The sequence below is a fragment of the Pogona vitticeps genome, chromosome 5 (genome assembly GCF_051106095.1).
Source record: "Pogona vitticeps strain Pit_001003342236 chromosome 5, PviZW2.1, whole genome shotgun sequence".
NCBI classification, from domain to species: domain Eukaryota; kingdom Metazoa; phylum Chordata; class Lepidosauria; order Squamata; family Agamidae; genus Pogona; species Pogona vitticeps.
Window position 1 is genome coordinate 159,587,000 of NC_135787.1, and position 15,455 is coordinate 159,602,454.

At 42.8% G+C, this 15,455-nt stretch overlaps 2 protein-coding genes across 4 annotated transcripts; one reads left to right on the forward strand and one right to left on the reverse strand.

The window, feature by feature from the left end:
• The first annotated feature begins 610 nt into the window (after positions 1-610).
• On the forward strand, positions 611-6,766 carry CYREN (cell cycle regulator of NHEJ). Of its 3 annotated transcripts, XM_078376081.1 has the most exons (5): positions 611-978; positions 1,377-1,515; positions 3,775-3,902; positions 5,243-5,309; positions 5,991-6,766. In XM_078376081.1, exons 3-5 carry the CDS (start codon positions 3,781-3,783, stop codon positions 6,228-6,230), a joined length of 429 nt encoding a protein of 142 aa, XP_078232207.1. In that variant the 5' UTR covers positions 611-978; positions 1,377-1,515; positions 3,775-3,780; the 3' UTR covers positions 6,231-6,766. The 3 variants fall into 3 exon arrangements, with proteins under 3 accessions (XP_078232207.1, XP_078232208.1, XP_072856317.2); XM_078376082.1 differs by lacking the exon at positions 1,377-1,515 and having other exon boundaries at positions 736-978; XM_073000216.2 differs by lacking the exon at positions 611-978 and having other exon boundaries at positions 1,488-1,605.
• A 2,369-nt stretch (positions 6,767-9,135) lies between these two features.
• Positions 9,136-14,798, reverse strand: TMEM140 (transmembrane protein 140). The gene is made up of 3 exons (XM_073000212.2): positions 14,550-14,798; positions 12,943-13,073; positions 9,136-11,176 (listed from the first exon to the last, which is right to left on the reverse strand). The coding sequence occupies exons 1-3, from the start codon at positions 14,710-14,712 to the stop codon at positions 10,547-10,549; spliced, it is 924 nt and encodes a 307-aa protein (XP_072856313.2). The 5' UTR covers positions 14,713-14,798; the 3' UTR covers positions 9,136-10,546.
• Positions 14,799-15,455: the final 657 nt, after the last annotated feature.

The following is a 15,455-nucleotide window of genomic DNA, read 5'->3' on the forward strand; positions in this document are numbered from 1 at the left end:
GTATCCAATTTCAACTTCTAGATATTATTTTGCAGGACTGAAGAAACTCAGTAACGGGCGGGGGGTTTACTGAGCTTGGGCAGGGAGTTTACTGAGCTTTGTCTCCATTGCTAATGGTGAGGAACAGCATGGGGAGGGGGACACATTTCTATCCCCCCCAGCCCCATGTTGTAGTATTAGGGAATAACTAGAATTTGTTGAAAACTATAATTGTAAGCAGGATATTTAGGCACCTTCTACTTGTACAGCTTTTAAGATTCTATTTTTTTTGTAAGAAAGAAAATTGAGAACTCCAAAAGGATTTGCATAGTAGAACCATTTCTGCAGCAGTCATTTATTTTGGGGGGGGGGGATGAATGAGGCTGGATATCCAATGTGGTGCAGTGCATAGAGTAAGGAAGTGGTCCCCAACCTTGGGCCTCCAGATGTTCTTGGACTTTCAACTCCAAGAAATCCTGGCCAGCAGAGGTGGTGGTGAAGGCTTCTGGGAGTTGTAGTTCAAGAACATCTGGGGGCTAAGGTTGGGGGCCATTGGAGCAAGGGATTTGGTTTCAGGAGGCCTGGATTTGAATTCCTGCTCAGCCAGGGAAATTCACTGCAGGTGTGGAGCTGGCAACATCACTCCTTGAATATCCAAAAGTGTTGTGGCTCCTTTAAGGCTAACAGCTCCTCAGTCTGCTTTGCTACGTCACAGAGAATGCTAGCCAATGGACGAAGAGGAGGTGGAGTCCATTGTCACCTGATACAGGAAGTGCTTGTTTCCCAGACCTTGAAGAGTTACAGTCAAAAGGTTGTTACTTCTTTCCTTCGGTTTATATTAACGGGGAGCTGCAGTTTATGAACGGGCTGTATCTGAGTGGAATTCCTTCTTTCTTCAGATGATTTGAAAGTATTTCCAGAGGAGTCGCCAAGCAAGTAAACAGCTGGATGATCTCTAGTTGACTTATTTCTTGTTTTTTGGTTCATAATACTTGAAGAGTAAGTAAGTCACTCCTCAGTGTACAAACGGGGATGAGTCCGACTGAAAATGCAGCCCTATGCGTTGAGGGCTTGCCTGGGAGTAGTAAGCTCCCTTGAGCATGGGGGGGGGGCAGGGAAGGGGAAGGTGTATTTCTGAGTAAGCCTAACTCCTGTTGCCCTGTGTAAGCTCAGCCAGCTCCACAAACACGTCTCCAGTATGTTTGCAGAGGATGATGGCAACAGCATGATCGGAATGCTTTTTACTATTGTTAGTTTAGATAACGGCGTAGCTTCCTGTCTCTGTGTTTTTGCAGTAGAAAAAAGTGAATCTTTGGAAACTGCAGACAAGGGTGGGAGAATGAAAAGGCAGTTCCATCCCATTTTCACTAAAATCATGTCTGCATTTTCCCCTACAGAGTACATGCTTTGCATGCCATTTTTGTGCTGCTGCTGCTAGCCTCTTCCATGTGATACCATTATCTTGCATAAATTCATTGTTGAAGTGGAGTAAGAACCTGCAGTGGAACCGACGCACCGAGACTCTTTGACTAGGAGGTACAATAGTGGCATTTCCCACATCGCACAGGTTTTCCTGTTTCTTCTGAACCTAACTGCAGTCCTCCTAGTAGGAGATGGATTTTCTTGGTAATAATGTATTGTGAGCTAGTCCTGTGGAAACAGAAAGTAGCCTGACCTGACTTGAACTACACAGGGTGATTAAAATCCATTAGAATCAGCTCTTGGTAGAGGTGAAAATTGCTTGAACTGGTGTGTTTCTGTGTATCAACATACTGTAGCTGACAGCCTTTCTGAACTCTCCTTTGGGGGCCCCCGTAGGTGGCAGCAGCAACCATGGAGATTGTTCTATTGCATGTCTGCACCTCAGAATTCACCAGCTACCCAGTACACAATTAAGCCTTGGGAGGTTGCTAGAGGTAATTAACAGCTGAATAGCTCAGTGCATTGGGAACCGACATCTGGCTCCAGTTTTCCCAGTCCCCTAGCAACAGGACTCCTCTTGAGGTCCTTTATCTGTCAACCCAAATAGGTATTCAAAGAGAGAGGAATTCAGTACATTTTGAACAGTTGCCTCGTGTTTTTCAACCACTATTATTCTAATCAGCTTTTGAGTAGCAAATGTTCTCATAATTTTCCTTAATTAATTGACTGGGACTAATTGTAGATTCAGGCTTAATCAGTTCATTAGACATAGAACTGATTTAGTTGGCTGGGTAGCTCATAAGGTAGGCATCAACTGTGGAGCTAGAGGTTAGGAGTTTGATTCCCCACTGCATGATGTAGAAGAGGAGCCACCTTGTGTAGCCTTTGGCAAGCTTGCACAGTTCTAGGGTACCCTCAGACGAAGGGAATGGTAAACTATCTCTTGAGTGCTTTGTCTACTCTAGAAAACCCTAGAAAGAGTTGCCGTGCCAAAACTGACTTGATTGCATGCCCATCTTATTATTTCTGTAGATATGGTAGCTGTCCATGCCCAATGCAAGACTCCCCGAGTTGTCCAAACAAGATGCTCAGAGGAGGTGTTCCTTATACATATAACTAATGGGAAGCTGGCTCTTTCTCTCTCCTCCCTCAGAGGTTCCCCTCGCCCTCCAGCCCACCTTGAGGCTTCTCATATACTTCTTAAGCACTTTTGCTCTTCTGTTCTTACTATAGATGGACTAGTGACCAACGCAAGAGATTGGAGCAACCCATCTGCCTGATGCTTGATTTTATTAACCCATTATCTAGAGATACTCTGTACTTTGCTTACTTTATATCTCCCTTCAGGAGGCAATGCTTCCTGCTTTGCTTGAAGGAGAAACCCTAGTGAAAAACCAAATTAGGGATTGTACCGTCAGCTGCTTTAATGGCCATGTTTGTTCAGGCAGACATTTGTGCTCTGGAAATACTTATGTTGTTCTTCTTCTAATTAATAAAAGAAAAATTACAAATAGCAAAATTAAAACTAAAATACAGATTCAATAGTGACTACACACAATACACATTGAAACACTTATGTTCGTAGATGGGATCATTTTAATAGTTCTATTTCATCCTATTCCTTCAGATTAAAAAAAACCATTAGTTAAAAAATGGAGGCTGAGTTTTCCTGAAAAAGCTTAGAACAAGAGAATGGACTTTACTGTGTCTTCAGTAAGAGCTAGGTGATCATGTCTTGGAGGACAAGGTTCTCTAAGGGGCCCTGTTGCCTGCCTACTTAACTTCTCCAGAGACTCCTGGATGACTCTGTTGATAGACAGGTTAATGTGGAAGAATGCAGTCCTGGTAATATTACAGTTCACTAGCAAATAGTGAAAACAGCACTTTGCAGTGGTTGGGTGGATCAGAAATTAAGGCACTGAAAACACTGAATTTCCCAATATGTCCCATTTGACAGCATACTGCAGACAACCTGATGTTTCGCGTAATGCACTCTGTGCTGTGGACTTGGAAGATACACCAATGACTGAGCAGTGAAACCCACAGGGGAACTACTTCACAAGATCCTTGTGATCGTAAATGCAGGGGGAGATCCTTGTATAGCATCTCTTGAATTCATTGGTGAAAATCTTGGAGGCTTCTCATTCCTGGATGTGACCAAAGGATAACTGTGATGAGGTCATTTTTGAGGGACTATTGTGAGTACCAAACCGATTGACAGTATAAAAAACTGCAAATGGGTATGAATAGATGTACTTAAAGAGTTGCGACAGGCTGCCTGACGTGGATACAAGAGTACAAGGAGGTTGATACAGAATCCTTATCATCACAAAAGCTTTTCCTATTGTGAAAGCCATTTCTTTTCCTGAACAGAAGGAAATGGCATCTCCTGAAGCTGCAAAGAGGAGGATCCTCCCAGCATGGATGGCAGAAAGGGCAGCCGAGCCAGCGCAAGAGGCTGAAGCAAAGCCAAAGAGAAGGAAAATGGCAGCTTTCCCCAGGTAAGTTGTTCATGCTGCCAAATTCAACCCATAGAAGATAGAATTGGACTTAAGCCAGTAGTGCATTGTGAGATGCAGGTGGCCATGCACAACCACCACCATTACCCTTGCCCCCTGAAGAGACTCCAAAAATGGCAGCTGTTTTGACAAGCCATTTCTAATGTTTGCATCTCCACAAAGAGCAGGATTTTTGTAAGGCTAATGTGCTTGAACTGCCAGTTCAAGAAGAAGCTAACCCAGAGTGTTCTGTATTACAAATAGGATGTTGGCGTTGTTATGTGCCGTCAAGTTGGAACCTATAGTGACCCTGATAGGGCTTTCAAGGCGAAGGAGTGGTCTTGCCAGTTCCATTCGCCCAGTGAGTTTCCGTGGATGAGCAGGGATTTGAACCAAGGCCTCCTGAGTCCCATTCCATCACTCCATCCAGTTCACCACTCTCCCTTTTATTACAAAATAGATTGCTCACAATACTGTATCATGGCTTCAGAAACTTACCGCCACCACCAGTTAATGTGTAGACTGCAGCTTATTTTGGAGGGAAGATGGAAACTTGAGCAGTGTGACAGATATTTTGCCATCATTCTTGCGGTTCGAAAGCTCCTAATGTGCTCCTGCTTGCTCTTGCTGCACTACATCATGGACCTGGCCCTCTGTGTCCTAGCTGGGGAACTCTGGGAGTTACAGTCTAAAAAACTAACTTTTTCCAGATTCTGCTCTGATTGTGCTGGTTCTTTGAACTAACAGCTATTGCCACAGACGTTTGTGTGGATTGTGGGTGCCAGCTGTAATGCTTCTTGTATTGGTCGGTCGTAAAAGTTCATGCATGGAACTACAGCCCAATCCCGTCTCAGCTGCCTTCTCATATGTTTAATTAATACATCCTACTCGCCCACCCACAAATGCTTCCTATCTAAATAATCTTTGATATCCAGTACTCTTTTGGTGTAGGGGATGTGGTGGCGCTGCGGGTTAAACCGCAGAACCCTCTGTGCTGCAAGGTTGGAAGACCAGCAGTCATAAGATTGAATCCAGCTCCTGCCCAGCTCCCAGCTCTTGCCAACGCAGCAGTTCAAAAGCATGTAAAAATGCGAGTAGATAAATAGATAACAGCGTTCTGTGTCTAGCTGTGCTGGCCACTTGACCACAGAAGATTGTCTTCGGACAAACGCTAGCTCTATGGGTTGGAAACAGAGATGCTAAGCAACAGGATTTTGGTCATTCTCTGTAGTAGCTTTACCCTTTCTTGCACCGGTCATATCATTCTCTTGTAGATGAGTATATGTTTTTCTCCTTTGCCTTTTGCTTATTTTAGGTGTCACAGTATATATTTCTCTTTGCAGGCTTGAGACTGTTTACTGCATGAATGAAGCAGAGTTGGTAGACATAGCTCTTTGTTTTTTGGCTGAGGTATGTAAGCGCAGAGGGGGTAGGCTGCCCAAATTCTAAACTCTTTCTGCTTTGCCCTACTCACCTATGGGGGTTGCTGCTGTTTTATTGATCCTTGCTCCACCACTTCATGCTCTCTGGACAGTGCTGGGTCTAAACCAGTGATTCCCAACCTTGGGTCCCCAGATGCTCTTGGACTACGACTCCCAGAAATCTTGGCGAGAACAGGGGAAGGCATCTCAGAGTTTTAGTTCAAGAACAGCTGGGGGGCCCAAGGTTGGGAACCACTGATCTTCCCTGCTCCCCTTCTATGACAAGCACAGTGGATGGCTCCAGCCTGGCTCTTTGGCGATTAAGAATTGCATGTTACTGTAATTTTGAAAATAGGGATCTGGGCTGTAGATATACTCAAACCCTTTTCAACATGTGTCTGTTTCCTCACTAGCCCGGAAGGTACTAGAGAGGAATCTTAATGCCGTTGCTCCTTTATTAGGAACTATATGTGTCATGAGTTCTGGGGTGAGAAGCCCTGGCCCTCCAAATAGTTTGGCCCACGAGTCCCATAAGCCTCAGCTGACAGGGCTAATTAGAAGGAGTTGGAACTGTTGCCCAAAGAGCTAAAGAGAGAGAAGTTCCCCTGCTCCAAGAGGCTGCTCCAGACTTGCGGGAACATACGCTTACATATGCACGTTTTATTGCTAGAACTGCAAAGACAAGGAAACGGAGGCAGCATCCTCAGAAGATGAGGTCCCAGCGACTCAGCAAGTACCGGTGAGTCACCAGCGGAGGGCAGAGAGTGGCAGCGACCGAACTCCAAGCCCCACTGCGGGGTCCAAGCCTCCAAAGGAGTGGTGTACGCTAAGTGGCAACAAGAAGGCTGAATCAGAGGAGAAAGATGACGATGACGCTTTAAAATATGTCAGGGAGATCTTCTTTACTTAACTTTGAATCCTAGACAACATCAGAAACCACTTCTAGAGACCAGGGTTGCTTTAAAGGGAAGGAGTCTCCCAGTCTGCTCCTGACCTTGCTCATATCACATGGAGGAATGGTATGCCGTCATCCCGTGACTTTGGGACAGTGAAATTGCCTTCTAGATTTCTTGAGAATGTTTATTTTCACTCAAAGGAACAGAACCTTGGTTACTGAAGAACAGATTGGCCCCATCTTTGCTGTCCTTCCGCAAGCAGGCAAAGACCTTTGTCTTCAGTCAGGCTTTTCCTTTGTGACTGATGGTCTGAGGACGTTTTTAAAAATGGGATTGTTGTGCCCTGCTGCTTTAAACGTCTTTTTAGTGTTGATTTTATTTACCATTTTAATATAATTGTTGAATTCTTTAAAAATATTTGTATACTTACTGTTTTTAGCTTCTAAATATTGTCTTTTAAATAATGTAAGCCACCTTGGTCCCTTTTAAGGAGAAAGACGGGGTAAAATATTTTAAATGAATAAATGATAATAAATAATGAATTGCAATACCTCCTCCTCAGCTGCCACACTTCTTTCCATACTAAAAAGAAAAAGCAACATGTAGATTCTGCTCAACCTCTGAGCATCAAATACAAATGGTTTCCTTCTCCAGGGATAGGAGAAAAACTGCCATATGGCACTGATCAATTAAGCAGCTACTTAATGACGTTTGGAAATGGACTCTCATAGGTCTTGGTGGACTATTGTGAATATTACTATCCATGAAGAACTCCATGACATAATTAACTGGCTGAAACGCATTGGGACTTTTCAACAAATAGTCTTTCTCTTTTTTGTTTTATGTTTTTAGAACAAAAATACAAAAGTGCAAAAAACTAACTACACAATCTAAACCAGTGGTTCTTAACCTTGGGTTACTCAGGTGTTTTTGGACTGCAACTCCCAGAAGCCTTCACCACCAGCTGTGCTGGCTGGGGTTTCTGGGAGTTGCAGTTCAAAAACGCCTAAGTAACCCAAGGTTAAAAACCACTGATCTAAACTACCATGCACCCCATACCCACGGGACTCTTTAGAACAATACTTTTAATATGATTTGCCTTTCCAAAATTGTATTGATTGTTGTTTAAAGGCTTTCCCCTTTCCTTTCACTAGTAAATTCAACAAATTACCCCAAATAGCACAAAATATTTGAACTTATTTCCCCTCTTTTCTCTGGTTTCTCTTCAGATCATATAAATCTTTCACCTTTTACTCCTTTCTCTCTAAATATCCAGGATTTGGTTTATCTTCTACTGTGGATTTTATTTGATCGTTCCAATTTTATGGTTGAATGGTGGTAAGAGTGGATAAAATGCAGTACTGCAGTCAAAACTCTGCTCACAATGTGCATTTGATCCCAGCACTCAGCCTTTAATACTTCCAAGCTTGGTATATTAAGTACCAGTTTGCGGGGGCAATGTGTAACCTGCATAATTGAACTGTGCATCAACCAAATAATGCTTTAATTGCTATGGGGTGGTATATAAGCATCACTCTTTTTTTGCTTTGCTTTTGCATTGCAAGCAATCTATCCTACTTCATCCCCATTTTCTTCAGTGATAGAACTTGTTTTAAGAACCATTGATTTTCCTTCAGCCTTTCTTGATCAATGTTATGCTAGACGTCCCCCTCCCCACCTTTCCAAAGCTACAGCAGAAGCAGCCTCCTTACCTGGGAACACTGGCTTTAGCTCGGTGTTAAAATGTATTTTAATTCCTGTATGCTTTACGTTGATATATTATTGTATTAGTGACTGGACAACATCTTCCATTAACTTGAGCCACCACAATCAACAGTGAGGGATCATAAAAGTGTTGTAGTTCACCAATATCAGTAAAGCCAAACATTCACTAGCCCCACACTGGGTGGTCTTAGGCAAGTAAGAATTGCATGCTGTTAATTCAGACTAATGGTGATCCTTTTCCAGGGTTTTCTAGGTAAATACTCAATAGTAGTTTACCATTTCCTTCTTATGGGGGCTTCCTGGGACTGTGCAGCTTGCAATGACCTTGTTGATAAGATTGGTTATGGAACGTGGATGAATTAATGTAAGGAGTCCCATGAGACATCTGAAAGTGGTATAGCAGGGTCAGGTCCCAGAGCCATTTTGCAGCTCCACCATCCCTCCACATTTTAAAATGACTGTTGCCATCTCCTCTGCCCTCCTTCCAGTCTCCTAGCAAGAGATGTGGAAAATAATGTTGCCGCATTTTGACAGGGCCCTTGCAATTTTGGAGCCCCTAATACACCCACTTTTTAAAAGGGTGACTATACGTACAAAAGGGACGTGGTGACACTGTGGGCTAAACTGCAGAAGCCTTTGTGTGCTGCAGGGTCAGAAGACCAGCAGTCGTAAGATTGAATCCACGCGACGGAGTGAGTTCCCGTTGCTTTATCCCAGCTCACCAATCTAGCAGTTCAAAAGCATGTAAATGCGAGTAGATAAATCGGTACCACCTCGGTGGGAAGGTAAAACAGCATTCCCTAGTCATGCTGGCCACGTGACAATGTTAACTGTCGTCGGACAAGTGTGGGCTTGAAAAATGGAATGAGCACCGCCCCCTAGAGTCGGACATGACTGGACCAAAAAGGTCAAGGGGAACCTTTACCTTTATACATACAAAGAGGCTTTCTCAGTTAAATTGTGTTCAATTTAACTCATTTTCCAGTCACTATCAACTCTTACAGTACATAACCACTATGTTACATTTTAAAAAACAACAACTTACTATATGCCTGTTAGCCTGTTGGAAGTGTGTAGCCCTCAGGCTGCCTGTAGATCTGAAAAATGACCTCTGAACCACTATAGTCCCTCACCCTCAAGCTTTTGCTGGAAATGCATTCTGTTCTTCGACTGATTTGGTAAGAATGAGCAACATTTCAGTTTGAATTTTATGTTTATTACAGAATCCAAATGAGTATTTAACGTTTGTTCATATTCAATAGGCACCCAGGCAAAAAGAAACCCTTCTCAGGTGTGCAGTGGCAGGTGACAGACACATCCACCTGTCACCAAGGCACTGTTATCCCAGATATAAAGCACAACCTCAAAACCATTATTTGCATAGCTTGGAAGTAACTGTAAAGTTATCAGTAAAGTTACCTGCAGAGTTATTTTCCACAGTCAAGAAGGAACTGCTCACATTAAAGGATATAAGGACCGCCAACTTTTAATATTTTACTTATTACAGCAGCCGTGAAGGAAGGGTACTTTTGCTGCTTATGTAGACAAGATGGCTGGGTTGCTTAGTATTTTATCTAAAACAAGGATGTTGTGCTGCTAGTGCAACAAGGCTTTGAACACTTCCTTGGGAATGCTGCATTTGTGAGAAGTCAGAAGTACCAAGCAGCTTATTTCAAGCTTTGCCACAACAGGTGGGGCCCTGTATGGATGTGAGCAGTCCAGATCCTTGTTTATATAAAAATCAGAGCAGCCCTACCACCTAGCATACTTAAGGTAAGCAGCAACATGCTCCCCACAACAAATAATGTAGCATTAAATGTAACGAGCAACACAGAGTTACTCTAAAATCCCCAGCAATGTTAGTGACAAGTTATTTTTTTCTGTTGCTTAACAATGGAACTAAGAGTTAAAAAGTAATATTCCAAGCTTTGCTTATTTTTAAGCGAATGTAAAAACAGGAGTGCTGCACTTTAAATTATTGCATACAAGAAGAGGCAACCCACTCCTCCTTTGCAACTGGGTAACACTGCTATCTGAAAACTTTCCCCTCATACCCAACCATAGACAACTCTCCTCCCTGACATTTACTAGTTTGGAGGAGCAGAGTGACGATGCAACTCTCCAAGTGGCTGACAGGATGTGCAATGTTTCTCACAGTGAAATCTCTGCTTAAATGAGAAGCCCCCGGTTCTCTCTCTGCCCTCTGCACATGGCCAGGAGATATGGGACAGGAAAGAGAGCTAGATAACACAAACAACAGCTGGTCTGTAAATCAAGCAAAGATTTGTGGATACCTAATAGCTTACCTCCTACTAACAGCTTGCCACTTTTGGCACCAAGAAAACTTTCAATACTCCGAAGCTGTAGTTGACTTCTAAAGAATTACATACTGTGTTTCTTTTAAGGAAGTCTCAGCATTAGAACCAGAAGTATATAGAAACGTGTGTGGCCAGTAATACCACCTCTCTCTCAAGACACTCCTCTTTAATATGGCAAACACAGGCTTCTTTTCCCTGGGGACTTGGAAGGATAGTGTGGTTGCTTCACCCACTCATTCTTCTATCCCACTCCCAAATTTATAATACTAAGCACATGCTTCATGTTCTTATGGAAGACTCTTCTCAGAAAGCAGCTTTCCCTCGGGAAGTGGGTCTTTCAACTTTGCAAGGTACAGGACAATAATGATCAGGTGGACCAACAGCAAAATCTGAGCCCCAAGGAGGGCTGCAAAAACTGCACTGAGTTCAGAGACTTTAATCCACTTAGCAGTGCAGAGGAGAAACAAAGCAACACCAATGGGCAGCACTAAACTGCAAATAGCTAAAAGAAAACGGGCAAGTTTCCAGCCAACTCTGTCTTTAAAGCACAAGGCCTGTAAGACTGTGGTGAAGGCAAAGAGGCACAGGACTGGTGTGATATAAACAAAGACCCTGGACAACATCAGTGCAGACGAGTTGATGTTCATTTTCTCCAAGTCACTGAGAACAAAACAGCCCAGTTTTCCAGCTTCCTCATCCCACAGGCAGAAGTTGAAGAAGCCAATTCTTTTGGTTGGAAGATTGACAATGTTCCCAAATTCCCAGGCCAGGGCATAAAACAGCAGCACGGTACTGCTGACTCCAAGGGAGAGATTACTCAGGCAGAAAAGGCACTTTCTATACTTCTGCCACCATGGCCCTGTGCTGAGTTTCCCAATGGCGTGTTGGAACTTCAGCTGCATTTTCCTTTGGAAAACCTGTCAATAGAAGACAATCATTTCAGATTAAAGTCACAAATGTCCTACGTGATTTAGGGCAACCACTCTCCCCCTGATGTTTTTCTGAAGCTAAGCTGCAAAAATAGATGGCCAGAGATGATGTAGGAAGATGGTAATGGCACTGCCAATAAATGACCTTTTCCTCTTAGAGTCTGAATTAATAGTTGTACTGAGTCCTGTAAGGCATCATGCTCTGGAAGGGGAAAACTTCCCCAATGCTCACTGAAGACCCTTAAATACTGCAGCAGCAAGACTAAAGAACTGGGGGGGGGGGGAAGCTTCAATACAGGGGTGAGAAAAATCTGGCCCTCCAGATGCTTTCAACTACAATTCCCATAATTATTTAACTTTAGAAATGCTGGCTGGGACTGATTGGAGTTACAGACCAAAACATCTAGAAGGCCACCTCTGTTTTAATACTGCATCAATGCTGGGTCACCCCATCTCATTATCAATGGATGAGTCTGGTGGCCAATTCCATCTAGTCCTGTGGTGGTGAACCTTTGCACCCCCCATACTGTAGAATCCCATCCCTGGTGGGATTGGTCACGGGTCAGGGATAATGGGGTTCATAGTTCAACAACACTTAAATCTTCTCTGGTGCAAGAAGAATGTCTATCCTTGTGATTATAACAGCTGGCATTACATGTCCTTAGGGCAAATTATCTGGACTGCAGACCATTTTTCAAGAACCAAAGCCTAATAAAATTACATCACAATGTCATTTCATGGTGCAGCTTTGACTATTAGCAGGTTTTGTGTGAAAGTTTCAAGTAATGTTCTTCTTTTGTCACAGGCATGGTCCACTCAACAAGAGCATGTATTTTTGCAAATTTTCCTCCTTATATATTTCTTTACTGAAGATAAAATTAGTTTATTATACTTCTGCTAGTTTATTATACTTTTCCAGAGGCCTAATAACGACGATTGTGAGCACTAAACAAAACTAAAAAGCAAATAAAATCGCAACTCCCATGAATGGACCTTCTTTTGCCATAAAATAAAAATCTCTTTGGATCATTCCATAAAAAATTATAATGACCACTGTCAGGTATTATAGAAGAAGGATTGACAAATGGTATCACTGAGGATGGTGTTCTTATGTGGTAAGAAGGCTTCAATGGCAATTGCTACAGGGCCTGGGTTGCCCCAAGTCAACTGAGGGACAAAATCTAAAACCTTACCTGTAGTAAGACTATAAATGAAATGTCTCACCATTTGGGCACTTTTAGCACCAAGCCATGTGCTTCATTTGCAGTCTTAATCTGACTAATGGTAGGGCCAGCAGAGATTATATTTACTATACAATTAGTAAGATACAAGAATCTGCCTGTGGCATTGTAGCAAATATTACTCTTGTCAATCATCATCACTCCGCTTGATGCTTTTCATTTCCTCCCATCTCTGAAATAAGGCTTTGCATAGACATATTTTCTACAAATTACATCAAACCATGAAACAGCATCCAAGTTAGAAGGCTCTTTAGGTCAGTGGTTCTTAACCTTGGGTTACTCAGGTGTTTTTGAACTGCAACTCCCAGAAACCCCAGCCAGCACAGCTGGTGGTGAAGGCTTCTGGGAGTTGTAGTCCAAAAACACCTGAGTAACCCAAGGTTAAGAACCACTGCTTTAGGTGATCTGTAGACTGAACTTTGCCCCTTGACATTCAGATTACAACCTGCTCTGGTAAAATCATTAGGCAAAGGTGGAAACGAACAAAGATATAGCAGGATAATCCATACTCACCTGCTCAGGTTGCAGTTTTTCTAAGGAGAATGCAGGAACCAGCAAATAATGAAAATATGCAGGCACAATGTCTTTAGCATACAGTGAACACAATGCAGCACATCCAAATTTTCTTGTGACAGCTCTGGCACCTGTAGAAATCAGATTTCACATCATCATGATCTGATTAAAGTGCAGTCAGCCATTTCATTTGGTAACACCATGCTTATTAATTAGCCAGAATGATGTAGTGTGGTACATAAAATTCCAAAGATCATCTGATCCATATTAATATATATCTTTTTTGTTTATTTGTTGTTTTGACCTACATATTGCTCCGCAGTGCTGAAATACTTTCTGAGCAGTTTACAACATAGTCATGTGAACAACACTTTGCCCCCCAGTAAACTGGGCACTCATTTTACCAACTTCAGAGGGCTGGAAGGCTGAATGAACCTTAAGCTAGCTACCTGAACCTATCAGGATCGAAATCAGGTCAAGAGCAGATCCTTGACTGCAGTACTGCAGTTTAGCCACTGCACCACAAGGCTAATAGACCGGAAAGAATCTTGTTTTACTCGACACAGGCAGGAAACCTATGGTTCCTTGGAAGGCATTGTTATGTACACTCCGTGTCCCTATTAGTTTCCCTCAACCCAGGTCCACACTGGTGACGTTCCTTCTTTCTCTCTCGCTGCCACCAGTGGATTTCTCTTATCCACACAGTAAAGAACTTTACTTTCACGCTGCCAATAACAGAATTAGTTTTATTAAAGGGTATGAAAGGGTATGAAGGCCCGCGGCGTCAACACCCGCCGCGGGCCTTCGCAATGCTCTCCTGAGAAACCTATATTTATTTATTTATTTATTTGATTTATATCCCGCTCATCTGGTAAATCTATACCACTCTGAGCGGCTATATGTAGGACAGGAAGCAACAGTTAGAACTGGATATGGAACAACTGACTGGTTCAAAATTGGGAAAGGAGTACGACAAGGCTGTATATTGTCCCCCGGCTTATTTAACTTATATGCAGAATACATCATGCGGAAGGCTGGACTGGAGGAATCCCAAGCCGGAATTAAGATTGCCGGAAGAAATATCAACAATCTCAGATATGCAGATGATACCACTCTGCTGGCAGAAAGTGAGGAGGAATTAAAGAACCTTGTAATGAGGGTGAAAGAGGAGAGTGCAAAAAATGGCCTGAAACTCAACATAAAAAAAACTAAGAGAATGGCCACTGGTCCCATCAACTCCTGGCAAATAGAAGGGGAAGATATGGAGGCAGTGACAGATTTTACTTTCTTGGGCTTCATGATCACTGGAGATGGAGACAGCAGCCACGAAATTAAAAGATGCCTGCTTCTGGGGAGGAAAGCGATGACAAACCTTGACAGCATCTTAAAAAGTAGAGACATCACCTTGCCAACAAAGGTCCGAATAGTCAAAGCTATGGTTTTTCCTGTTGTGATGTATGGAAGTGAGAGCTGGACCATAAAGAAAGCAGACCGCCGAAGAATTGATGCCTTTGGATTGTGGTGCTGGAGGAGGCTCTTGAGAGTCCCCTGGACTGCAAGGAGAACATACCTATCAATTCTAAAGGAAATTAACCCTGAGTGCTCACTGGAAGGACAGATCCTGAAGCTGAGGCTCCAGTACTTTGGCCATCTGATGAGAAGAGAAGACTCCTTGGAAAAGACCTTGATGTTAGGAAAGTGTGACGGCAAGAGGAGAAGGGGACGACCGAGGATGAGATGGCTGGACAGTGTCTGCGAAGCAACCAACATGAAACTGACAGAACTCCGAGAGGCAGTGGAAGATAGGAGAGCCTGGCGTGCTCTGGTCCATGGGGTCACGAAGAGTCGGATACAACTAAACGACTAAACAACAACATGAAAGGGTAACTCAGAATCACAGATGGTCTCTGTTCAGGTTCATTAGATCACAATCATATCATATTTTATATTTCACATTAGATCACTTTTTGTTTACTTATTTTCAATTCAACCAGGGGCTATTTATTAGTAATATTTATTTATATTTATTTATTTATTTATTAAATTTATACCCCGCCCCTCTAGACCATATCTACTCGGGGCGGCTTACAACATAAAAATCAATATAAAATATATATAATCATTAAAAATACAGTTACTATATTAATTAAAACAATTAATTTAAGAAAAAAAATTACCAAGATGGGTAAGATAAGGAAAGAAGAAATAAAAAGATTTAGCTGACTGGAGGGAAGGCCTGCCTAAATAGCCAAGTTTTTAATTGTCTTTTAAAAACACCCAGCGAGGGTGCCAGCCGAATTTCTGTTGGGAGGGCATTCCACAGCCGAGGGCCCACCGCCGAGAAGGCCCGGTTTCTTGTTTTTTCCTTCCGGGCCTCTCTCGGCGTCAGACCCCTCAGCCGCCCCTGCTGGCTATATCGGGTGATCCGGGTAGATCTGGGTGGGAGAAGACGATCTGCCAAATATTGAGGTCCCAAACCGTTTAGGGCTTTATAAGTAATAATTCTCTCTCTA